Consider the following 25,370-nt stretch of genomic DNA (forward strand, 5'->3'; position numbering starts at 1 on the left):
AAGTGTGCCTGGCATGTGTGGGTGGTGAGTGGTCCCACGGATGGGATGAGGACAATGAAGGTGTGTGTGAGAGAGTGAATGATGATGTCGCTTGAACTGGCAGTGGCGAGGGCCCTGTGGATGTGTGATGAGTTTGTGAGTGTGCGAGTTGAGAATCATGAGAAGAGTGACCTACCCTGGTGGCAATGGTTGGCTGCCCTCTTTTGCATGACTTTGGTGCTGGCTACTGCTGCCACCGCCTCCTAAGGCAGATTAGTGAGGTTTCCGCCCATCCTGCGGCCAGAGCGGGGGTAGAGGACATCACAGCGTGCCTCCACTGTGTCCAAAAGGCCCTCGAGGTACGAATCATTGAACCTGGGGGCTGCAGTCTTTTTGCCTTTCAGGACCATGTCTTTGCTGCAGTCATGGGCTGAAAGTACTGAGAGGTGTGCGTGTGATTCTGGTAGGTACTCCTGTCATGTTCTCAAATGCGTAGTGAGAAAAATGCCTCGTGCTAAAATTATGATCAGTGTTGTTACTTTAGGAACCACTTCAGGTATTGCTACAGCACTGAACTAGTGTTATGGAAAAGCAGCTTACCCTCTGGTATATTCATCTCTTGCTGCTCTGACCCAAAGTGCAGCATCACTGGATTCAAGATTATGTTTCAAGTCTTTTTCTACCAAAAGGATTATTTGAATTTGGAATATGATTTATCAAAAGCCTGCTTAATGAAGGAAAAAATGATGAAACACAGAACTTTACGCTTTTTACCTAAAGGCATGACTGATTTTAATGTGTTATCTTCCCTTTATTAGGTGGATTCAGTCCTGTGGGACATCGTTTTAGCAGACCTCCATCAGTCAAGATAGAGAAGGTATGAACTATAATTCTATTAGTTTCCAAATTTGCCACTGAGTAATCTCATAATTTCATCTCATAGAATAATGGAATGGCTACAGCTCAGAAGGAGACCATTTGTCCTGTTTTGTCCATGACAATTTTCTTCAAGAGCAACTCAGCTAGTCCACCTCCCTGGCCCTTTTCCTGCAGCCCAGTGAATTTTTTTCTCTTGAGGTGCTTATCCAATTCTCTATGAAAGCCATAATGGAATCTGCCTCCACCACATTTTCAAGCAGTGTATTCCAGATCCTAACCACTCGCTGCGTAAAAAAAAGTTTTTTTCCTCATGTTGCTTCTGGTTCTTTTGTCAGTGACCTTGAATCAATGCCCTCTGGTTCTCGACCATTTCACCAATGAGTACAATTTCTCCCTATCCGCTCTGTCCAAACCCCATCATGATTTTGAATTCCTCTGTTAAATTTCCCCTCAACCTTCTCTTTTAAGGAGAACAACCCAACTTCTCCAGTCTATCCATGTAACTGAAGCCTTTCATCCCTGAACCGTTCTTGTAAATCTTTTCTGCACCCTCTCTAAATCCTGCTTATCATTCCTAAAGTGTGGTGCAGAGGGTCCAGAGGAAAATACCAAAATGCTTCCAGTGATGAAGGATTTTAACTACAAGGTTAGGTTGGAGAAGCTGGGGTTGTTCTCCTTGGAGCTAAGGAGATTGCGGGGAGATTTGGTAGAAGTGTACAAGATTATGATAGATTTAGATGAGGATGACAAAGAGAAGCTGTTCCTTTTAGCTGATGGTACAAGGACTAGGGGACACAGATTTAAGGTTTTGGACAAGAGATGCAAGGGGATATGAGGAAGATAATTTTTACGCAGCAAGTAGAAATGACCTGGAACTTGCTGCTTATGAGGTTGGTGGTAGTGGAGAAAATCAATAATTTTGGTAGGAAATTGGATAGACACTTGAGGGAAATAAAATTGCAGGGCTGCAGAGATAGAGCAGGAGAATGGGACTGATTGAGTTGCTCTACAGAGATGCTGGCATGAACTTGATCTGCCAAATGGCTGCCTCCTGTGCCATTATAGCTCCATAACTTTATCTGTAATCTAAAGCCAGCGCTTAATGAGAAAGGAAACCTAACTAGTGGATAAAATTATACCAAGTTAGATAATCTATTCAGCCACATCCCTAGGCTAGAAAATAAAATGGAGATAACCATTGGACAGTGATAGCTTGAAGTATAAGTATTTAATTGTATAATAAGCACACTAACCAAACAGGCATAAATCAAAACTATAAGCAAATGCACCTACCTTGTGTATAATAAGGACCAATGAAATGTATGACCAGTTATTCCATTTTTTTATGGAGTTGCTTGACAAAGAAATGTTGGTTAGGACACTGGAGGAAGAATTCCCAGCTTTTCATTGAATATTTTAGCATGCACCTCGACAGGCAAATTGGGCTTCAGTGTAACACCTCTAATAATGCAGTATTTTGTCTCAATTGCACTGACCCTCAAGTCCTGGAGTGGAGCTTGAACTTAGGATCCTAAGGAATAGGAGCAAGAGTAGGCCATTCAGCCCTTTAAGCCTGCTGTGCCATTAAATAAGATCATGGCTGATCTGCTTGTGGCCTTAACTCCACTTTCTGCAGTGACCACCACCCCCCCAATTCTATAACCTTTGACTCCCTTGTAGATCAAAAATATGTCCAACTCAGCCTTAAAAATGTTCAATGACCCGGCCTCCACTGCTGCCTCTGGAAGAGAATTCCGACCTTCTAAGAGAAGAAATTCTTCCTCATCTCTGCCTCAAATGTCCCTTATTGTTAGCCTGTGCCCCCTAATTCTAGATTCCTCAACAAGAGGAAACATCTTCTCAGCATCTAACCTGTCAAGCCCCCTCAGAATCTTATAGCTTTCAATAAGATCACCACTCATTCTTCTAAACTCCTATGAGTATAGGCCCAACCTGCTCAATTTTTCCTCATAAGCCAACCCCTTTATCCCAAGGATCAACCTAGTGAATCTCCTCTGAATTGCTTCCAATACAAGTATACCCCTTCTTAGTAAAGAGATCAAAACTATACACAGCACTCTAGGTGGGTCATACCAAAGACCTGTACAGTTGTAGCAAGACCCTCCCTACTTATATATTTCATCCCCTTTACAATAAAGGCAAACATTCCATTTGCCTTTTGACTTTTTGGGATTCATGTACAAGGACAGCCAGATGCCTCTGTACCACAGCATTCTGCGGTCTCTCTCCATTTAAATAATATTTTGCTTTTCTATTTCTGCCAAAGTGAAAAACTTCACATTTTCCCACATTATTCTCCATCTGCCACATTTTTGTCCACTCACTTAACTTATCTCTCTATCCCTTTGCAGACTTTCTGGGAGGCATCTTTCCCTTGGCAGAATAAGCGCAATGGGAAAGGTGGGTGGGAAAAGTGGCATTTCCCCCACTGGCAGCAATAGCGGGTTTTTGTGTTCGATTATCCGGCTCCAACCTTGTTAAATATTCATCAATAGGAAACACGCCGTAGCACCGCGGGCAGCCTGTGAGCCATCCCTCTCATTACATCATCGGGTTATTGTGCCGGGTGCCATATTTACACCACACCCACACATACATCTTTCAATGCCTGAAGCCCCGGACTGCTGCAAGACAGAGATGGCCCACAAAGAAGCATGCAGCCTCAAAGTTTACTGATGTCTCATTGGAACACCTGCTTGGCACAGTCGAGGCCCGCCAAGACCTTCTGTACCCCCGTCATGGCCCAAGGAGGTCCACAAAGGTAACCAACCTGGCTTGGGAGGAGTTGTCTGTGGCAGCGTAGGCCAACTCCACCCAGAGGAGATCGGCCATACAGTGCAGAAAAGGCATGAATAATCCCATCCACACAGCCAGGGTAAGTGACTCTCAGCTCGCACTCTCACAAGCCCCTTATACATTCACAGGATCAAATTCCACAGGAATCTTACACACTGCCATCATAAGGGATGTCACCACTCGCTCTCCCGCACACACCTTGACATCTCCATCTTGCCTCACATCCTAGCAGCTCGCACACTTATCCTGAACACAGCTCCATTTCAGCATACACGTGGCCATCCTTATCATCTGTTTTGGCATGCCTCATGCTTGCACTTCCTTCATCTCTCTTTATGCAGGTCAAGCTCACCCATAATAAAAGGGAGAGGCCCTGGACCGCTGGGAGCATGGGAGAGATCAGGGCCCTCACCTAGTATGAGGAGAGTGACCTTCACCTGGCCGGAGAGGACCAGGACCGTGCCTGAGTTGACAGGGGAGATTGGGGCGTACACCCAAGTGAGGACCCTGCACCAGCTCATCCTTCAGACTGTGAGTGTAATGTGATATCTTGTATTTTGATGCCATGCACTAATTATCTCTAGTCTCTTTCGTAGGCACCTCCACCAAGCGCCCTAGGGAGACCAAGAGCCAGCTCCTCATCTCCAGCCCCTTGAAACCTCGGATGAGGATCCTGATAACGCAACAAATGAAGACCCGTTACAGCATTCACCACACCCTCCACCAGCACAGAGACACACACCCCTGTGGGACCTAGATCTAGAACAGGTTCGAGGGCACAATCTGGTGAGCACAGCACAAATTCTGGTCCACAACAGGTGGATGCACAAGGTCACAGGCGCTTGGAGGACTGTTGGAGGCCAAGATTCTGCTGAGTCCAAGCCAGATGATGAGCCTCTGGACTCAGTCTTAAGATAGATGTTGTAGCTGCAGTGAAAGACAATGGAATATCAAGCAGGGTTGTCAGATGCATTCCACAGATTGCAATGTACGATGGAGGAGTCCTTCTGCATTCACTCTGAGGTCATAGCGCTGGCATGCCAGGTTACGGAGGTCAACACTGATAGGATGGCGGCCGCCATGGAGACCTTCATCCAGGACCTAGGCCCTGCACTGCTCCAGGAGTTGCACTCCATTGCTGTAGGCATCGCTGGAATCTCTCAGTGGCTACCCGAGAGGTGGCGGGACACTTCAATCTCACTCTAGGTCCCCCTCCTCAGGGAGTCAGCCATGAGCCCTCGGGCGCCCACAGGGAGGGGAACCAGCAATGGGACCTGCTGGGGCCGTCCGTCCAGGTGACTCCGGAGTGTCCAGCCGATCCCAATCCCCCTCTGCCTGTGACCCCATCACTTCCAGCTCCACAGACCGAGAAGGGTGCACCTGCCCCACAGCAGGAAACCCAAAGCCAGCTGGGACCCTCCAAGTCTCAGCCCTCCAGAAGACACCTGCCAAAGCTATCACAGACAACAGGGCCTCATGTATATACTTTCCACCTATGTAAATGCAATTACACCCATTAAAAATTTCCTCTTGTGTATGCCTCCTTTGCTGAGTTGTGTTGTGGTCTATTAGGGATCACACCATGTTCCCTCCCCAACTTATCGCTGACCTCACATCATGTGCCTCTGGTCCATGTGTGAAGCCATCTCATCACAGTGTGTGCCCCTTCTCAGCTCTTCTCCAACATCAGTGACATGTCACCCTCAGCATAAGAAGTACTTGTGCGAGACATCTTGTTGACTAGTGTTGTGGATACAAATGATATTCTTGGCTACATAAGATGGAGGTTCATGTAGTTCCCCCGACTCGTCTGCATTGTGGAAAGGTGAAGGTGTAGTGTACAAGGAGAAACATAGATGCTCATGAAGAAGGGTAACCTCTTCTTTATTTCCATGTACTCTCTGTCATCCCTGAGGGTCTGCAATCTAAACGGTCATACTTCAAGGTTGTGTACACTTCTGTCTGCCTTGTGATGATGTAGGCAACACTAAATGCAGCTTCCATTTTCTTCACTTTCTCCTCTCTGTTGGATCATTGAAATAAAAACATGAGTTAGCAGCAGTCTGCAAAAATGCTTTTTCTATCGCAGACTAGCAAGTGCCTTTAAGGACTTGCTTCAGTATAGGCACCTATAATCCAATGCAATCGTCGCCATGGCTATGGACGGTCTCACTGTCACAGTATCCTTCCCTCCACCCCCCAAAACCACCCCTCCTTTTGCCCCTTCACAGCAGACATACTGCCATGAGATGGACTTGGCCTGCGTTTATTCCAGTTCACACATTGCTCATTCAGTGGATTGAATGACTACATCCTTTGCAGTACATATGAGGGCAGGTGAGATCGATAATTGGAACTAATCAGAATTAATCTTGCATGAATGTACTTTTACATTGATGGCTCATTATTTCCTCTGTTGCAACATGCTCCTAACATGTCTCAGCATTCTTCCTCATATCAGAATGCAGATCTCAGATAGATGCCCCTTTAATCGGCTTCCCAGTGCTGTGAAGCACTCCTCCCAGAAGCCCCAAGAGCCCTCCCCAACAGCGTTGATTTTAAGTTTCATTTTCCACTGCTCCATTGCTTCAGGTTCCAAGATGGTGGTCCTCAGGTCTTATTACCAGACCAGCTTCGACCCTCACTGCGTGACCGTGGAAATCCCTCCCATCGCCCTGGATGAGCATAATGTTCAGGTTTCCCTCCCTCCTATTACTCTTTGTCCCCCTGTAATTCTGGATCCCATTGTTATAATGGTTGATATCCCTGTGTTACCCCCGAGTCGTTTGAGGTGGATGTTCCTATGCCCCATGTGGACCTTACCTCTCCCTATCTTGATGCCTACTGTACCATGACATATAGGGACCCCCTTGCCCCCAGTGAGACCATCGAGTGCATGCCCCTACACTACCCAGTCTACAGGCTGCGGATGCTTCTGCTACTGTGCCTGTGCCATCCGTGGCTGAGTACAATACCTGAAACCCCCGAGACCGCCATGTGTTAGGTGCTGACCATGCCCTCCGCACAACATACTGGTCACTACTGACAGTGAACTGACATGCCTTCCCCTTCCCTGGACCTGGACAAGGATAGTCTTTTCGAGCTCAAATCACTACCTAAGCACTTCTTTAGTCGGCTGTCGTGCCATTCTGCCTGGGACTCCCTTGTGACTACAGTCCTTGACTCACTTTACTATCTGGCCATGGATTTCTTTGTCCCCAGCCTCTCCCCCCCCCCCCCGCCCCCCCCACCCCACCCCAAGTCATGTATCTGCGTTCAACATTTCCTAGTCTTCCTCCGTCCCAGTCAAGCCTTTGCCCTCCAGCCCCTTCGCTTGCCTCTGTCTTGCCTCCCCCCAACTATTCAAACCTTTAACCTGTAACACATTAGAATCCATCCCTGCTGCCTTATTTGTCCGGTATATGTAGCCTTGCCTGAGATATGGACTTCAGGGGGCTATGCTAAAGCCTGGCACGGAGTCGGCGGAGATGTGAGCACAGCGCAATGCAAGGTAGGCGAACTCACCCAGCGAAGGCAGTTCATCAAGTGCACATCACTTATACCAGCTCGTGATGTACGTCAGTCTAATTAGACACCGACATGACTTTCAATCCAGTGTTGGGGCGTGATTCAAGCAAGCTGCCATGATAATGAGCATTCATGATATTCTAATATATTCAAATGGCCTTCCGGACATGGCTCAGCAGGAAACACGACCTGCCATTGAAGGCTGGAGCAGACAATCGCAACCTGTTTTGCTGCTATTACTTCACTGTGTCCTCCTCAAAAACCTGCTTTCCTATATATCTTTGTATTGTCACCAAATTTGGCTACAATATACTGGATCCCTTCGTCAAAGCCATATTAGATTATAAATAGCTGAGCCCCCCAGTGCTGGTCCCTGCTACACTCCACTTGTTACAGTTTGCCAATGTGAAAATGGCCCTTTTATTCCAACTCTATTTCCTGTTAGTTCACCAATCCTCTATCTATACTAACATATATATATATATATATATCACTCTCCCCACCCCCCCCCCCCCCCAAAAAAAAAACAGCATGAGCTCTTATCTTGAGTAGTAGTCTCTTATATGGCACCTTATCAAATTCCTTTTGGAAATCCGAATACACCACATCAACTTTATCCACCCTGCATCCTCACTGAACTCTAATAAATTAGTCAAACACATTTTTCCTTTCATAAAACCACGTTGACTGCCTGATTGTACTATGATTTTCTAAATGCCCTCCTACTACCTCTTTAATCATGGACTCTAGCATTTTCCCAATGACAGATGTTAGGCTAACTGGCCTATAGTTTCTGTTTTCTGTCTTTCTACTTATTTGAACAGAGATGTTACATTTGTGGTTTTCCAATCAACTGGAACCTTTCCAGAGTCAAGGGAACCTAAAAATTTCTGAATGAGAGATGTGGTTGCTAACAAAGCAGCATAGATGCCGCTGGTGGTGCTGACACAAAAGCTCCAATCTTAACTCGGGGCGAGAACCAAACCTGACCTCAGCAGGATGAACAGAAGCTGGCCAGTAATGAGAAAGAAATCTCAGGCATCAGGAGTCTGTCATTGGTACAAGCTGTTACACTAAAGAAAAACTGCAATAATCTGTTGGTCACCCATATTGAAGGTATAATAGTCAACTGCTAGTTTTAGTATAATTATTATTTAGTAGGCTGCAGGGACTGCAAAGAGGAATTTGAACTGTATTGAGGAATTAGCAGTGGAATTGGCAGAATTTTTCCAGTTCAAAACTGAAAGGTGGTCACTATCAGTTCACTTGACAGATTGCACTTTGTATTAACTAATAACTCCGAAGTATTGAAATATTTTACTTGCATAGCTCTGGCATGCAACTTTTTATATCCATTTGAGTTTGCATTCCTGTTCTTTGTTTATCAATCACATGCTCGCAAACAAGTGTTAAAACATGGGAACAGGGATTAGTAGGTTTCTAGATGTCAACCTTGGCAACACAATAATTACAAGTTTTGTTTCAGATTTCCAACATCTGAAGTATTTTGCTTTTATATTACAATAATTACATGTATTGATTCAGTGTGATGCAGACTGGCATTCTGTATGTGGAATTCTTTATCTTTGTTGGGGACATATCAAGTAAAGGTGATGCACACCACTGAACTATGTAGTAAAAATCAAAGAAAATCAGTTTATCAAGCCCTATCCAGTGGCTATTGAGCAACATAGATGGAGGGTTGCAGCTGGGTTGCACAGGCTATTTGAATGATAGATATTGTGTAGTGTAAGATGAAATAAGGCATTAAAAGTATATCGGAGGCAGCAGATTTCTTGTGGCATTGCTCTTGGGGAGTTTAAGGATATGCTGTTTTATACCATCAGATGTGATAATGCCATGCAATTTTTAGATTTTTACTGATTCCTCATGGATTGATTTCCACTCTGTTGTAAAACAAAACTCAGTGGCTTTATTTTATGTTTATGTATTCCTTTAATTATCAGTCCTCACAGCAAAATGGTATGCAAGATGCTCCAATTGGAGGTGGACATTTGGGGTTGAATTTTCCTTCCTGAAAATGCCTGATTTGGGCATTTTTGAAGCATAAGTTTTTTTAATTGTTCATGGGGCATGGGCATTACTGGCAAAGCCAGCATTTATTACCCCCGCCCCCCCCCCCCCCCAATTGCCCTTGGGAAGATAGTGGGTGAGCCACTGCCCTGAACCGTTGCTGCCCTTGTGCAACCACAGTGCTGATAGGGAGGGAGTTCCAGGATTTTGGCCCAGCCAACGGCAGTGTGTTTCTGAGCCTGGATGGTATGTGACACGGAGCGGTCTTGGAGGTGATGATGCTCCAATGTACTCACTACCCTTGTCCTTCAAGATGGCAGAGTTTGTAGGTTTTGGAAGTGCTGTGAAAGAAACCTTGGTGAGTTGCTGCAATGTATCTTGTAGATGGCACATATTGCTGCAACTGTGCACTGGCGGATGGATTGTATGTTTAAGGTGGTTGGTGGGTGCCAATCAAACATACCGCTTTGCCCTGGCTGGTGACAACCTCTTGTGTGCTGTTGGAGCTGCACTGATCCAGGCAAGTGGAGAGTATGCCATGAAACTCCTGACTTGAGTAATTGTAGATGGTGGACAGGCTTTGGGGAAGTAAGCAGGTGAATTATTCGCCACAGAATTCCTACCTCTGACTGGCTCTTGTAGCCACAGTATTTAAAGTTTAAAAAAAGTAAAATGGGGGTGTTGTAGCCAAAACATGCTCACCCAAATTTTGCACAGATTTGAGTGGCCAAGATCTCATCATAATATCCCCCCATTTGTCTTCCTCACCTGACTGAGGTGGGTTTCTTATTTTGGAGATCATTTTTGCCTGGATATCGATTTTTGTTGTTTGATGTCCAGAGCTTCTCTGATGCCTTGTTCTGCCATTTAAAATAATTATTGCAGAAAGATAACTTTTGAACTGGGGAAATGGATTTCTCAATGGGAATCTCTTTCCCTTCCTTTGTTCTGAAGATGAGGAGGCTGAGGAAATGGAAGAGGCTTTAATTACAGGAACTTGGAATGAAGTAACACAGAAAATACTTAGTTCCAACAGGTTGATACCCAATCTACAGAGCTTACTTTCCCAGAGGACTTGGAGTTATTTTCTTGTTGGTGCCACAGAAGGCTGTGTTTCTTCTCCTTGCTCCCAGAGGCCTTTGGAGTTATGCCAACTGATAGCTGAAGATCTGCAGCTCACTCAACAACAAGCATAGCATTATCTATAACAGCAAAGGTGACCCCTGCCTTCAATTTTTTTCTTTTTTTTTTGCAACTGGATTTGTCCAGGTAGCTTCAGTTGCCCTTTGTCTCATTAATCAAGGTCATTGTTCTTTTCAGATAGGTCTTACAGTTCATTACTTTCTCAATAGAACCTGCAAAACAAAGTGAGCAAACAATCCAATTCTAGAGACTGGCAGTTTTCGCACAAAGGTAGGAAGCAATTGACAGAAGACATGGCTCTGTACGCTCCATATAATGTAGGTATCTTTCCAAATCTAGTGAAGCCCAACAATATTCTCTAGCATTTTAGTTGTCAATGGAAATAAAGTAATGAGAGATGTAAAACAGAGCTACATTGAGTAAAGTCAAAATGTACTCCACTGCCTTGTAATCACAAAATAGAGTCCTCAACTCATGGAACCCAAACACATTGTGAATTTGAATAACTTTCCTAATGCATCTCATTGGCAAGGAACATGTTTCAAGCGGCAAGCTCTGTATTAATTTTGATATTGATAGCACAAATGAAATCCCTGATTTGGAAGCTACCAATGGCATTGTCTGAGATAAGTTTACTTGCTTTAGGAGTCAGCCCTATAGATAAGGAGCGCACGGTTGTTGGTGTTTTTGACTACCTTTCTGTGACATGTTCAGTGAGTAGTTGACTGGGAAGCTATAAGCTGGCAAATCACCTGTAGCAGTGCCATCCTCCTCTTGCCATTAGGAAGAACATGTTTTTGGAAAAACAAATTTGGCAGTTTCAAATACAGTTCTCATTAGCGGCGGCTGAGAACCAAGGTGGATTGATAAGTCGATGTTTCACTGCAAGTAAAAATATTTTTGCACATTGGATATATAGGACCAGATTTTCCACCTGCATTCTGCATTAAATGGCTAGAGAGAGACTCTGGTGCGCCCATGCCCATTTTGCATATTAATTCATTTTCCACTGAAATGACATTGGGCACTGAATGTGCTTGCCCCTTCCAGCTAAATCCAGGCAAATTGAGCAGTGATGACAATGATTTCAAATGTCATTTTCTCTGTTATTGCACTCTGTTGGTTGCTGATGGGAGGCATCATTATATAATAAGCACTTTTGAAACAGAATTATTAAGGGTGGCAATTACTCCATTTTTCACAATAGCATTGGAAAGAAACTTGGTGTGCACTTATTCTTCCCAGACAGCATTAGAGTATTCTAAATGAAAGCATTACTTAAATTAGTTCAGGCATTCCTTTTTTGGGGCCTCAAACCCCAACAACAAGGATCCAGATTCCCTTCTGGAATCAGATTTTGCTTTATTACAATGGAGAAGATTGACCAGGAACATCAGGTGGAGGGTAGGTAGAGATCAGATGGTACTGTTTCTGTGCCCTCCCCCCACTGCCTGCCAGGCTGGGGTACCCACAATATATGATCTACAGATCATGATAGCCCTGCCTTCACCAGTGCCAGAGCTATGCATTCAGAGGCTGAGATTTCATAGCGGAGGAGTCGGCCATTCAATCCTCTCAAGCCTGTTGCACTATTCTATTAGATAATGACTAAACTGTACTTCAACTCCATTTACTTGTCTTTGCCCCATATTCCATGATCCCCATTTTCAGTGGACACAGCATTCACTACACCTTGTATGAAATATAGCTTCCTGATATGACTCATGAATGGCTTAACTCCAATTTTAAGATCATGCCCCTTTGTCCTGGAAAATGTTTCTCTGTATATGCCGTATTGAATGCTTTTATCATTCTAAATTAAGTTCATCGGATCGAGCATCATAATTAAGTGGAAATGTGAGGATTTTCAATTGATTGAAACAATTGGACCGTCCTTCAACTTTCTAAATTTAAGGGAATATCAACCAAGTTTTTTTTTCAACAAGTCCCCATAGTTTAACTCTTTCCTGATGAATATCTGCTGTATTCCCTCCAAGACCATACATCGTTCCTGCGGTTTGCTGTCCAAAACGGAATGCAATACTCCAGATGGGCTGTGACTAATATTCTGTACAAATAAGCATCTCTTCCTCTCTGGAGCTGCAGTAGGTTGGAACCAAGAAGGGACAAGCCTTTAAAATATACGTACCTGCACATGGAACCAGGGGGAACAGGAATGCTGTTCCTGACCCCACATTAAAACCATGTGGGCCACATCGGAGTAGGAAAACCAATCACCATCTATTGGCAGTGACATGGACAGGAGAGAGGTGCAAAACAGCAGGGGGGAGGCCAATGGATGCGCCAAAGTCACGGGATTGTGAAAGGGTCCACCATCAGAGGCTCAGTTTCATTGACCAGTCAGAAGAGCAGAGCTTTGGTGGCACAGGTTGTCACGATTGCTGACATTTGCAGACTCCATCAAAAGAGCTGCTTCCCCCCCCCCCCGCCCCCATCGCTGCCAAAGCCACAAACATCCTCAGTTTCTTTGCCTCTGGTTCATTCCATTTCACCTCTGGAGATATCTCAAGACTATCTGAGTGGCTGCCCATAAATATAAACAATAGGTCATGCCTAACTTGCTCACCAGGCTGTTCATCAACTTATGTCAACATCCCCTGCGACAACATGAGCTAGGGTGAACGCACTCTCGCATTCGCCACTTTGGCTGGCTTCCCTCAGGTATAGGGTACCATTGATTGCACCTACGTTGCAATCTGAGGACCATCACAACAACTAAGAATTCTTAACAACAATTAGGGATATTATTATATCAACATGCAACTAATATGCAACCACAAGGCATTTGTGCAGGGGTGTGCCAGATTCCCTTGTATTTGCCATGATGCTTTCACACTATGGTAGTTCAACATTCCAGACATTTTTGTTCCAGGAACCACACTTAAGGGTTGGCTCATAAGAGATAAGGGGTACCCTTTCAAATTTGGCTTATGACACCTGTGAGGTTCCCCAAAAATAAGGTGCCTGAGCATTACAACAGGACTACCAAGTGTGCTTTGGAGCCATGGGCATGTTGACGATGCACTTCAGATGTTGAGGCAGATCTGGAGGTATCCATCAGGATGTTTCATGTGGCTGCCTAGAATCAGGTGGTGTGCTCCATCCTGCAAAACATTGTAGACTAGAAAAGGTTACAGGTGAAGGAGGATGAAGGTACCCAATAAACATCTTCAGACAAGGAGAACATTGAAGAGGAGGAGGAATATGAAGATGGAGCACCGATGGCAGAGTAGCCGTGTACATTGCTGTCAGGGATACCCTCATAGCTAGGTGATTCAGTTAATTCTTCCAAATGGAACAAATAACCAAAGCCACTACAAGCATCAACAACACTACCCCCCCCCCCCCCCCAAGCAACATGCATGTGAGCATAGCCACACACACAAAAAACACAACTATGCATACACTCTCTCAACAACAGCTGGCAATTATATAGCACCTTTGACCTAGTAAAATGTCCTAAGGTGCTTCACCAAACCACATAAGGAGATATTAGGTTAGATGACCAAATAATTTGATCAAAGAGGTAGGTTTTAAGGCACAATGTAAAGAAGAAAGGTAAGGTAGAGGCGAAAGGTTTTAGGGAGGGAATTCCAGAGCTTCGGCCTTGGCAACTGAAATCATGGTCACCAGTGGTTGAGCGATTAATATTGGGGATGAGGCTGCAGAAGGATTTGGACAGGTTAGGAAAATGGGCAAAGAAGTGGCAGATGGAATACAACGTGGGGAAATGTGAGGTCATGCACTTTGGTAGGAAGAATAGAGGCATAGACTATTTTCTAAATGGGGAGAGAATTCAGAAATCTGGAGTGCAAAGGGACTTGGGAGTCCTAGTCCAGGATTCTCTTAAGGTTAACTTGCAGGTTGAGTCTGTAGTTAGGAAGGCAAATGCAATGTTGGCATTTATTTCAAGAGGACTAGAATATAAAAGCAGGGATGTGCTGCTGAGGCTTTATAAGGCTCTGGTCAGACCACATTTAGAATATTGTGAGCAATTTTGGGCCCTGTATCTCAGGAAGGATGTGCTGGCCCTGGAGAGGGTCCAGAGGAGGTTCATGAGACTGATCCCAGGAATGAAAGGCTTAACATATGAGAAACGTTTGAGGATTCTGGGTCTATACTCGATAGAGTTTAGAAGAATGAGGGGGGATCTGATTGAAACTTACAGAATACTGAAAGGCCTGGATAGAGTGGACGTGGGGAAGATGTTTCCATTAGTAGGAGAAACTAGGACCCGAGGGCACAGCCTCAGGGTAAAGGGAAGACCTTTTAGAACAGAGATGAGGAGAAATTTCTTTAGCCAGAGAGCGGTGAATCTATGGAATTCATTGCCACAGAAGGCTGTGGAGGCCAGGTCATTGAGTGTATTTAAGACCGAGATAGATAGGTTCTTGATTGCTAAGGGGATCAAAGGTTACGGGGAGAAGGCGGGAGAATGGGGTTGAGAAACTTATCAGCCATGATTGAATGGCGGAGCAGACTCGATGGGCTGAATGGCCTAATTTCTGCTCCTATGTCTTATGGTCTTATGTGTGAGAGGCCAAAATTGGCGAAGCACAGAGATCCAGGAGAGATGTAGAGATGAAGGATATTACAGAGACAGGAAGGGATGAGGCAACTGCACACCCACCCCCCCCCCACCCCCATTGCTCAACTGGGAACCAATGTATGTCAGTAAGCAGAGGGGTGATAAGTGAATGTGAGTTGTTGCAAAATAGGATATGGACAACAGAGTTTTCAATGAGCTTAAGTTTATGGAGCTTGGAAGATGGAAGGTTGGCCAGGAGTGTGTTGGAATCGTCAAGTTGCACAATAGGTTCCATCATGTGTCAACATTCACCGTGGAACAAGTGAAAGGGGAATTTGGCACTCGGGACACACTAATGGATACAATGTGAAATGGTGCTACATAGTAAGTTTTATACGCTATTAAATAAGACAAAAGGAAATTTAACATCTTGTCAAATATCCTTGTGCATACTCTCAGAGAATGACAATTACTTTAAATTATGCTTCCTATCGCCTGGATTAGTTCATCCCGTGTAGTTTCAGCAGAGGTAGATGCAGGCTGCTCAAATTCCAGCCCTGATTACTGAAATGCTTTTAGCCTACTACAGCCTCTGGATTTTGCAACCTGTGAAACCCCTGCTAAAGAGTGTTCCATCAGCTGCTTGCACCTGTACATGGGCAAACTCTGCCATTGGAAGATAGGTAGCACATAGGTGGCTGGGTGGGGGTTGCAGGGGCAACAGGTGAGAAGTGGGAGTCCTTCAAGTAGAGTTTTCACTTTCACGTTCCCTTTCACCATCACCCATGTCCTTTACCAGTGCCACAGCACTCCTGCCACTCTGCCGCAGACCAGCATGGTGAGGATCAGTACATGTGTGTTTTAAGCTCATGGTTAAGATGTCTGTCATTCCATTTAAGGCAGCAGACATGCTGGCGTTCAAAGTCTGCGTGCCTGTAGTCAAGACCAGCCTGGAGTTGTTTGAGAGCCATGCTTGAAGCTCCAGAGAGGCAGCCACACTTTCCATGGCAGACATTCACGGAAACCTGCACCATCAAAGCATTAGTGTTCATGCTGGATTACTCCACCCTCTCCACTATTGTGTAGAGTGTGCATGACACATCTGTCGGCATCTTTAAACACTGTTGATGTACTTCTGTCATTCTCCTTCTCAACGATGACCCCTGGGGTTCATTCTCTGTGTCCAGGTGAGCAGAGCTGGAGGATTGTTCCCTGCTCCCCCACCCCACCCCCCAACCAACCCCCCAACCAACCAGGCGGATTCTCCATAGCTGTCACCAGTGTCTCCTCAAGCTCATTTATGAATTGTGAAGCGCCAAGTGAAATCATAACTAACTCTCTAACTGGGTCTACCAAGCTGCAAGCATTTGCATTAGTGCGTGCAGTGTGACAGTGCACCCTCAGCAGGAATGAGATCCTCCAAGGAATCATCCTCGTATCATGGAATCACAGAATCTTTATACCAGAAGGAGACCATTCAGCACATTGAGTCTGCACTGGCTCGCTGAAAGAGAATTCTACCTAATCCCACTCCCCTGCCTTATCCCCGTAACCTTGTACATTCATTCTTTTCTGATAGCAATCCAATTCTCTTTTGAATACCTCAATCAAACCTGCCTCCGCCAACCTTTCAGGAAGTTTATTCCAGACTCCAACCAGCCTCTGGGTGAAAACATTTTTCCTCACATCACTTCTACTCTTTCTGTCCAATATTTTGAATCTGTGCCCTCTAGTCCTTGATGTACTCTTGAGTGGGAACAGTTTCTCACTATTTACCCTGTCCATACCCCTCAGGATCCTGAATACCTCTATCAAGCCTCCTCTCCGCCTTCTTTTCCCCAAGGAAAACAGACCCAACCTCTCCAATCTATCCTCATAGCTACAGTTGTTTATCCCTGGAATCATTCTTGTGAATCTCCTCTGTACTCTCTCCAATGCCTTCACATCCTTCCTCAAGTATGGCGCCCAGAACTGGACGCAGTACTCCATTGAAGCTCTAGAAGAGAAAAGAAAGTGATATGAATTAGTGAAAGCAAACGGCTGATCTTGGCAATCACCATAATCAGTCTACTCATAATTCAGTAACTGTCAAAGTAAAGTCAGCATGTGTGTCAGAGATATTATTAATCCTGTTACCAGGCCTCTGCAAGTTCTCAGCCTCTCCATCCTCAGTTGAGAGGAACACAAGATGTGCCACTTATCACTGTGGCCACCACCTATGCATCTGTAAGCTGCACAATTTTTGGGGTTTCAGCTCTATTCTCTTATGTTTCATGCTCCCTTCTCCTATAAGAGTAAATAAACAGACCTATGGGTCATTGATGAACATGTATTCACCTGATTAATGCAGCAAATCTAGTGTGGATGATTGTGAATTAGATGGATCACATTGCATAAAGTTTGGGATGTGTGGCAGTGATGGATACATGAGGTGGTGAAGAAGTGCATAGAAAGAGAAGAATAGGTGCTGCTGAAACTGAAATGGGTATGAGGAGTGGCGCTTGATCAAAGAGTGAAAAGGGTGGGGTTACACCACAGGATGTAGATGAACCAACAAATGTATTCACTTTCTCTGACAAAGTTGACATTAAACCACTTCCTGCACAGCATTCAAGACCTAAGTGCAATGCTTTTGCTGCTGTCCTCCTCAACCACCTCAAAGCATACTTTCTTGGTGACAGTGCAGATTTCTTTTACCCATTGCTCAGAAAAAGTATGTTCCTCCTAGTCCTGACTGCACTCGGGCAAAATTAAATCTGGATGCTGCCATCGCTCTCTGTCCACCTTAGACCTCATTGCTCCTCCAAATTCAATTTCTGCATTGTCCCTTTAAATTATGGACTTTGGGTTACATCGTGCAGGTGTGCATCACGCATTGCACAACTTGGAGCCATGAAATGCAGAAGAAAAAATTCTTGTCTCAACCTGACTTATGGGCTCTGCACACTCCCCAGATCAGAACCCAGCTTTACATAGTTTTCTACTACATGATCACTCTTATTGAAACCCCTTCTTTCTGTCTTCTTTTCCCCATTTCCCTGACCTTTCCAAAGAATGGAATATTGAGATCCCAATCATGTCCAACTTCTCTCTAATGGCAGCTGCATTGTACCCTTGGATGGATAAATTGATAGTGAAAATAAAAATAGTGCAAATAAATGAGTGATATGATACCTATTAGAGAGATGCGGTTGCAAGGTGTCCAGGGATGGGACCTGAATATTCAAGGATATTTGACATTTCAGAAGGAAAGGAAAATAAGGTACGGTAGCTCTGTTAGTATAGGATGAAATCAATATCGAAGATCAAGATGTAGAACCAGTTTGAATGAAGATAAATAGCAAAGGAAAAATGTCACTTGTGGAAATAGTTTATAGGCTCCCAAGCAATAGCTACACAGTAGGACAGAATATACATCAAAAAATAATGGGGGTTTTCAAGAAAGGTGCTGCAATATTCGTGGGTATCTTAAATCTTCACATCGATTGGGAAAATCAAATTGGCAGAGGTAGCTTGGAGGATGAGTTCATAGAGTATATTTGGGACAGCTTCTTAGAACTATACATTCTGGAACCTACAGGGACCAGGCTGTTTTGGACCTGGTAATGTATGATGAGACAGGATTAATTAAAGACCTCCATAGTAAAGGATTCTCTGGGCAAGAGTGATCATAATATGATAGAATTTCGCATTCAGATTGAGAGTGAGGAATGTGGGTCTAAGACTAGTGTCTTAAACTTAAAATAAAAGCAATTATAAAGATATAAACATAGAATTGGCTAAAGTAGACTGGGTAAATAGGCTTAATTAGGTCAAGAAATGGTGAGACATTTAAAGAGACATTTCATAACTCTCAACAAAGATATATTCCATTGAGGAAGAAAGACACTACCGGAGGATCTATGGCTAACTAAGAAAGTTAAGAGTGGTATCAAATTGAAAGAAAAGGCGTACAATGGTAGATTGGGAAAGCTTTGGAATCCAGCCAAAGGATGACTAAAAAAAAATAAGGATAGAGAAATTGGAATATGGGGAAAGCTAGCAATAAATATAAAAACAGACAGTAAAAGCTTCTACAAGTATATAAAAAGAAAAAGAGTAGCTAAGTGAGCATTGGTTCCTTGGAGGGTGAGACTGGGGATTTGATAATGGGAAATGAGGAAATGACAGAGGCTTTGAGCAAGTATTTTGTATCCATCTTTACAGTAGAAAATACAAAAAACATCCCAAGAATAGTAGAAAATCGAGACAAAGCCGACAGAGGAACTTAAAACAATTACCATCACTAGAGAAAAAGTAATGGGAATTCTAATGGACTTAAGGCTGCCAAGTTCCCTGGACCTGATGGCCTGGGAAATGGCTGCAGTGATGGTGGATGCGCTGGTTGTAACCTTCCGAAATTCCCTAGAAGTACAATTCCGTACAAGTCCCAGCAGGTTGGAAAATTGCAAATGTGATACCTCTGTTCAAGAAAGGAAGGAGACAGAAAGCAGGAAACTATAGTCCAGTTAGCCTATTGGGAAAATGCTAGAATCCATTATTTGAGAGGTAGTAGTAGGACATCTGGAAAATCACAATACAATCAGGCAGAGTCAACATGGTTTTGTGAAAAGGAAGTTGTGTTTAGCAAATTTATTAGAGTTCTTTGAGGATGTAACAAGCAGGGTGGATAAAGGGGAATCCGTAGATGTAGTGTACGTAGATTTCTAAAAGGTGTTCAGTAAGTTACCACATAAAAGGTTACTATACAAGATAAGCATGTATAGAGGATTGGCTAACTAACAGAAAACAGAGTCAAGATAAATGAGCAATTTTCAGGACGGCAAACAGAAACTAGTGGGGTGCCATAGGGATCAGTGCTGAGGCCTCAACTATTTACAATAAATATTAATGACTTGGATGAAGCGACCAACTGTACTGAAGCCAGATTTGCTGCCAATACGAAGATAGGTAGGAAAACAATGAGGAGGATACAGAGTCTGCAAATGGACATGGATCGATTAAGTGTGTGGACAAAAATTTGGTAGTGGAGTATAATGTGGGAAAATATGAGGCTGTCCATTTTGGTGGGAAAATAGAAAAGCAGAATATTATTTAAATGGAGAGAGACTGCAGAATGCTGCGGTACAGAGGCACCTGGCTGTCCTTGTACATGAATCACAAAATGTCAGCATGCAGATCTAGCAAGTAATTAGGAAAGTAAATGGAATGTTGGCCTTTATTGCAAAGGGTTTGGTGTATAAAATGGGAAAGTCTTGCTGTGACAGTACAGGGCATTGGTGAGACCACACCTTCAGTGCTGTGTACACTTTTGGTTGGTCACCTTACTTAAGGAGGAATGTACTTGCATTTCTGGGGTTAAGGGTTGTTTTCTGAGGAAAGGTTGAGCAGATTGGACCTATACTCATTGGAGTTTAGAAGAAAGAGAGATGGTCTTATTGGAACATGTAAGATTCTGAGGGGACTTCACAGACTAAATGCTGAGAGGATGTTTGCCCTTATTGAGGAATGTAGAACTATTTAATTTTAAAAAGGGGATTTCCCATTGAGGATGGAGATAAGGAATTTCTTCTCTAAGGGTTGTTAGTATTTGGAATTGCCTTCCCCAGTGAGCAGTGGAGGCTGGGTCATCGAATATATTCAAGGCTGAATTAGATAGGTTTTTGATTGTCAAGGGTAATGGGGGACAGGCAGGAAAGTGGACTTAAGGCCACAATCAGATCAGCCCCCTGAAGGGCCAAAAGGCCTATATCTTATGCTCTTGGAGATGAATTTGTGCTTCTTAGGTCACTTGTTTTGCTTTTATTCTGCATGCATCTGTGTACATAACTCTGAACCCTACACATACGTCCTGCTGATTTTTTTCTCACACTTAGACTTACAGTGTGGATTCTCCCCTCCCGCGAGGGTTTCCAACCCTGCCAGAATGGCCGGGAGACTCCCAGAATCGGCCCCAATCTCTTGGCGGCTATTAAAAGCAGTCTGGGAGATTTTAAAATGATAGGATTCCCCATTAGCCGGTCGACTTCCGCCCCGGCACTCTCAAAATCCATTTCACTGAATGGCTTTTCACAGGCAGGCCAGGCAGTACTTGCGCGCAGGTGCAGCTTACGTGATGACATAGCACATTACATTGCAGCCGCGTATGCATACTGACCTCATGGATGTCAGTGCTTGCTGCCCTGTCTGTTTTTTACCCCACCAGCGCTGAGATGAGTGCAGTGTGAGCTGGCAGGGGAATCGGCACTTTTGCAGGAAGCAAGCGTGGGGTGCAAAGCAGTGGTCCCGGAGATGGAGTGTGCGAGTCTGTTAATGGGGGTCCAGGCCAAGCCAGCGGCAGCCAGAGAGCAGAACCCGAGGCGGCTGTTTGTCAGCGCCCAGGGCTTTGGACTTTGCCCCTCCTGAATGGGCTCACCAGCCCTCGCACCACCCCGCCGGGATTCTGTGACGCCACTTCCAACGACATCTCCCGGTATATGTCCAGCCGGTGTTGGCAAACCTACCTCCCGCCCCCTAGCTAAAGAAGCTTTACAACAGCTAAGTGAACGGTTGCAGCAGGATCTGCAACCAGTCACTGTAACCCCTGCAGCACTTCCAATAAGAACATAGAAGCAAAAATAAGCCATAGGGCCCACCGTGCCTACTGCACCATTCAGTAAGATCATGGCTGAACCCATCAAGTCCACTTTCTCACCTTATCCCCAGTTTACTTGATTCCATCAGTGTCTAAAAATTTATTACTCTCAATCATAAATATATTAACAGAGGATCCTCAGTCCTCTGGGATAGAGAATTCCAAAGATTCACAACCCTCAAAGTAATTTCTCATCTCAGTCCTAAATGACTGACCCCTTATCCTGAGACTGTGAAATCTAGGTGTAGACTCCAGCCAGGGGAAACAGTCTCTGAGCATTTATCTTGTCAGAGTCCTCTGAAAACTTTATACATTTCAATTAGATCACGTCTCATTCTTTTAAACTCCAGAGAATAAAGGCCCAAGCTACTCAATCTCATAGACCAGTCTTCTCACTCGAGGAATCAGTGTAGTGAATCTTTATTGTATCCCTTTTAAGGCAAGTATATTCCTTCGACAGCACCTTCCACCTCAAAGGACAAGGGCATGAGAAAACCACAACCTGCAAGTTCCGCTCCAAGCCACGCACCATCCTGACTTGGAACTATATCGCCGTTCCTTCACTGTAGATGGATCAAAATCCTGGAACTCCCTCCCTAACAGCACTGTGGGTGTATTTACACCACATGGGCTGCAGTGGTTCAAGAACATGGCTCATCACCACTTTCTCAAGGGAAATAGGATGGGCAATAAATTCTGGCCTTGCCAGTGTTGCCCACATCCTGTGAATGAATAAATTAAAAAATGGCAAGTATATCCTTCCTCAGGTAAGGAGTACTCTGGATATGGTCTCACCAAAGCCTCATATAATAGCAGCAACACTTCCAACCATTTGTAAGAGAGTCTTAACAAATCATTTGCCTTCCTAATTGCTTCTGTAGCTTCATTTTAACTTTCTGTGAGTGGTGTGCAACCTCAAATTGCTCTGAATGTCAACATTTACTAGTTCCTCACCTAATTAAAAAATTTTTAATAATCTGCTTTTCCATTCTTCCTATCAAAGTGGATAATTTCACACTACCCCAAATTATACTTTATCTACCACCTCCTTGCCCAATTACGTAACTGGTCTGTATCCCTTTGTTCTTTGTGTCCTTGGGAAAGATTTTGCATTTGGGTTGGAATACCCCAATGGTGTGGTCAAATGGGGGTCAGAACCCCCACACTGTGGGCAGAATATTAACGGGGTCGGGAGAGTGGTAGACAGATGACCCCTCCTGGAAGCAAAGTCAGCGTGGAGTTGACCCACTCCATGCTAGCCTGCCCCGTAGCCATAATGCGCTGTAGGCAGGCTAAATAGGTGCAGTATGGGACTTCCGCCCCTCACTGGGGAGGATGTCGTGCCCCCAGGAGCTGCCGGCCAAACTGAATGGCCAGCAGCCCCATCGGTCCCGGCAGCGCCAAAAGTGCATTAGTGAGCACTGCAGAACTGAAACCAGGAACAAGAAGGCCCTTGGATCCTGGAGCCAGGTAAATCCCAAGGTCTTAGGCAGGGAGCGTTTGAGCAGTTTACCGGGTGGGGGTGGTGTATTTTATGTGGAGGCTGATAGGAAGAAAGGAGGGGGTACTATCTTAGGAGGCCTGCCCCCTGATACACAAAGGGCACCCTTGAAGATAGTAGCCTCCTTCCTTCCCGTCCTTTGAAAAGGTTTTTTTTAAAAAGCGGCATGCCCACTCCCGCTTGACTGCCCAAGCCAACCACATAATGGTGTGGGCAGCATATTATTGGGATCAATTAGCTTGTTAACACAGGCTGGCTGGAAGATTCCAGTTGACCTCTGACAGTTGGCCTTTTATCTAACTATATTGTCTCCCCACTGCTTGCGCACAGGTAGCCCTTCCACCCCCAATCCTGCCTTTGGGAAAATGGCCCGGGAGCAGGATGTTGCCAGTAAACCAACACACTTGCCAGCAGTGCAAAATTATGCACCAGCCAGCTCCCTCCTGACCCCCATGTTGGGGTGAAAATTCAGCACCTCTTAACAGTTTACTTTCCCACCCTGCTTTGTATCGTCAGCAAACTTGAATATTACATTAGATGCCACATCTAAGTCATTGGTGTGGATTGTAAATAGCTGAGGCCCAAATACTGATCATTGTGGCACTCCATTAGTTAACCCTTACATCCCTAAATAACACATTTATTCCCCCTCTGTTATCTATCAATTAACCTCAATCTACATTAATGGGCAGGTTTTTCCGGTTGGCGAGCAGGGGCGGGGCCCGCTCACTGATGCGTAAAATGATGCGGGGAAACGTTGGGCATGCGTCTCGACGTCACCCTGCATCATTTAGATTTCCAGTATGGGAGGCACGCAGCTGATTCGGCTGTGCGCCTGCTAAACTGTCAACGGCCTATTAAGGCCATTAAAAAACTAATTAATCTGATTGATGGACCTGCCCGTCCAACCTTAAGGTTAGCGGGCAGGCTGAGAGCCCAGGCGGGCCTCGGAAAAGCATGAAACCTCATCCACGGGCAGGATGAGGTTTCAAGCGGGTTTTTTAAATTTTAACAAATGTTTCAATAAAAGTTATGGACATGTCCCAACTCATGTGACAGTGTCACATGAGGGGACATGGCAGGGAAATGTTTTTATTACCTGAAATTCAACTTTTATATCAGAGCCAATCTCCCTGAGGCAGCACTCCAGGCTGAGGGAATCCCCCCACCTGCACAGGGAGTGCATAGCACTTCCTGGCGGATGTCACGCTGGGCGGGCCTTAATTGGCCCACTCACGTAAAATGGCGGATTATCAGATCAGCCATGATCTCATTGAATGGCCCCCGGATGGGCGGAAAATGTTGGCTAATATATTTCACCCAATCCCATGCGCCCTAAGTTTCTGCAATAACATCTTGTGTGGCATTTTATTGAATGTCTCCTGAAAATCCAAATATACCATATCCATTGATTCCCCTTTATCTACCCTACAAGTTACACCCTCAAAAAATACAATTAGATTTATCAAATGCTATTTCCTATTCAGAAGACCATGCTGACTGTGCCTAATCATGTGAATTTCCAAATGCTGTATTGTCATGTCCTTAATAATAGATTCCAGCATTTTCCGAATTACTGACATCAGACTAACTAGCCTATAGTTCCCTCTGTTCTCTCTCCCTCTTTCCTTGAATAGCGGGGTTACATTTGCTATCTTCCAATCCTTGGGGGTTAGCCTAGAATCTAGAAAATGTTGGAAGATCAAAACCAAGGCATCATTATCTCTCCAGCCACCTCTTTTAAAACCTTTGGATGTAGGCCAGCAGGTTGAGAGGAATTGTTGGATTTCAGTCCCATTAATTTCTCCAATACATTTTCTTTACTCATATTAGTTACTTTATGTTCCTCACTCTGATCAGGCCCTTGGTTCCTCTCAATTTCCAGTATATTCTTTGTGTCTTCTACTGTGAAGACAGGCACGAGATATTTGTTTAACATCACTACCATTTCCTTATTCCTCTATTGCCCAATATAATTTCTCCTGCCTGTGCCTTAAGGGACTCACGTTTACTTCCACTAATCTTTGTTTTATCTATTCATAAAGGCTCTAACAATCTTTTTATATTCCTTGCTAGTTTACCTTTACCCTCATTCTATTTTCTCCTCTTTTATCAATTTCTTGGCCCTCCTTGGCTGATTTTTAAAGCTCTCGCATTCCTCATGCTTACTACTCTTCCTGGCAATGTTACAAACTGCTTCTTTTAATCTAATACTGTCCTTAACTTTTCTTGAGCCATGGCTGTACCACTTTTCCAGTGAAGCTTACATTCCTCGATGGAATGTATTTCCATTGAGAATTCTGAAT

General features: G+C 44.4%; 1 protein-coding gene across 6 annotated transcripts in view; it reads left to right on the forward strand.

The window, feature by feature from the left end:
• ahi1 (Abelson helper integration site 1) overlaps positions 1 to 25,370 on the forward strand; it is a 301,212-nt gene that overhangs the window by 242,293 nt on the left and 33,549 nt on the right. For all 6 annotated transcript variants that reach the window (XR_013576639.1, XM_078542364.1, XM_078542368.1 and 3 more), the window contains one exon: positions 798 to 856. Coding sequence is in view for 5 of the 6 variants with exons in the window: in XM_078542364.1 (XP_078398490.1) it covers positions 798 to 856 (59 nt within the window). In the remaining variant the exon portion in view is untranslated. The remainder of the gene's footprint in view (positions 1 to 797; positions 857 to 25,370) is intronic.

Source organism: Cetorhinus maximus, chromosome 5 (assembly GCF_964194155.1).
Source record: "Cetorhinus maximus chromosome 5, sCetMax3.hap1.1, whole genome shotgun sequence".
Classification (NCBI taxonomy): Eukaryota; Metazoa; Chordata; class Chondrichthyes; order Lamniformes; family Cetorhinidae; genus Cetorhinus; species Cetorhinus maximus.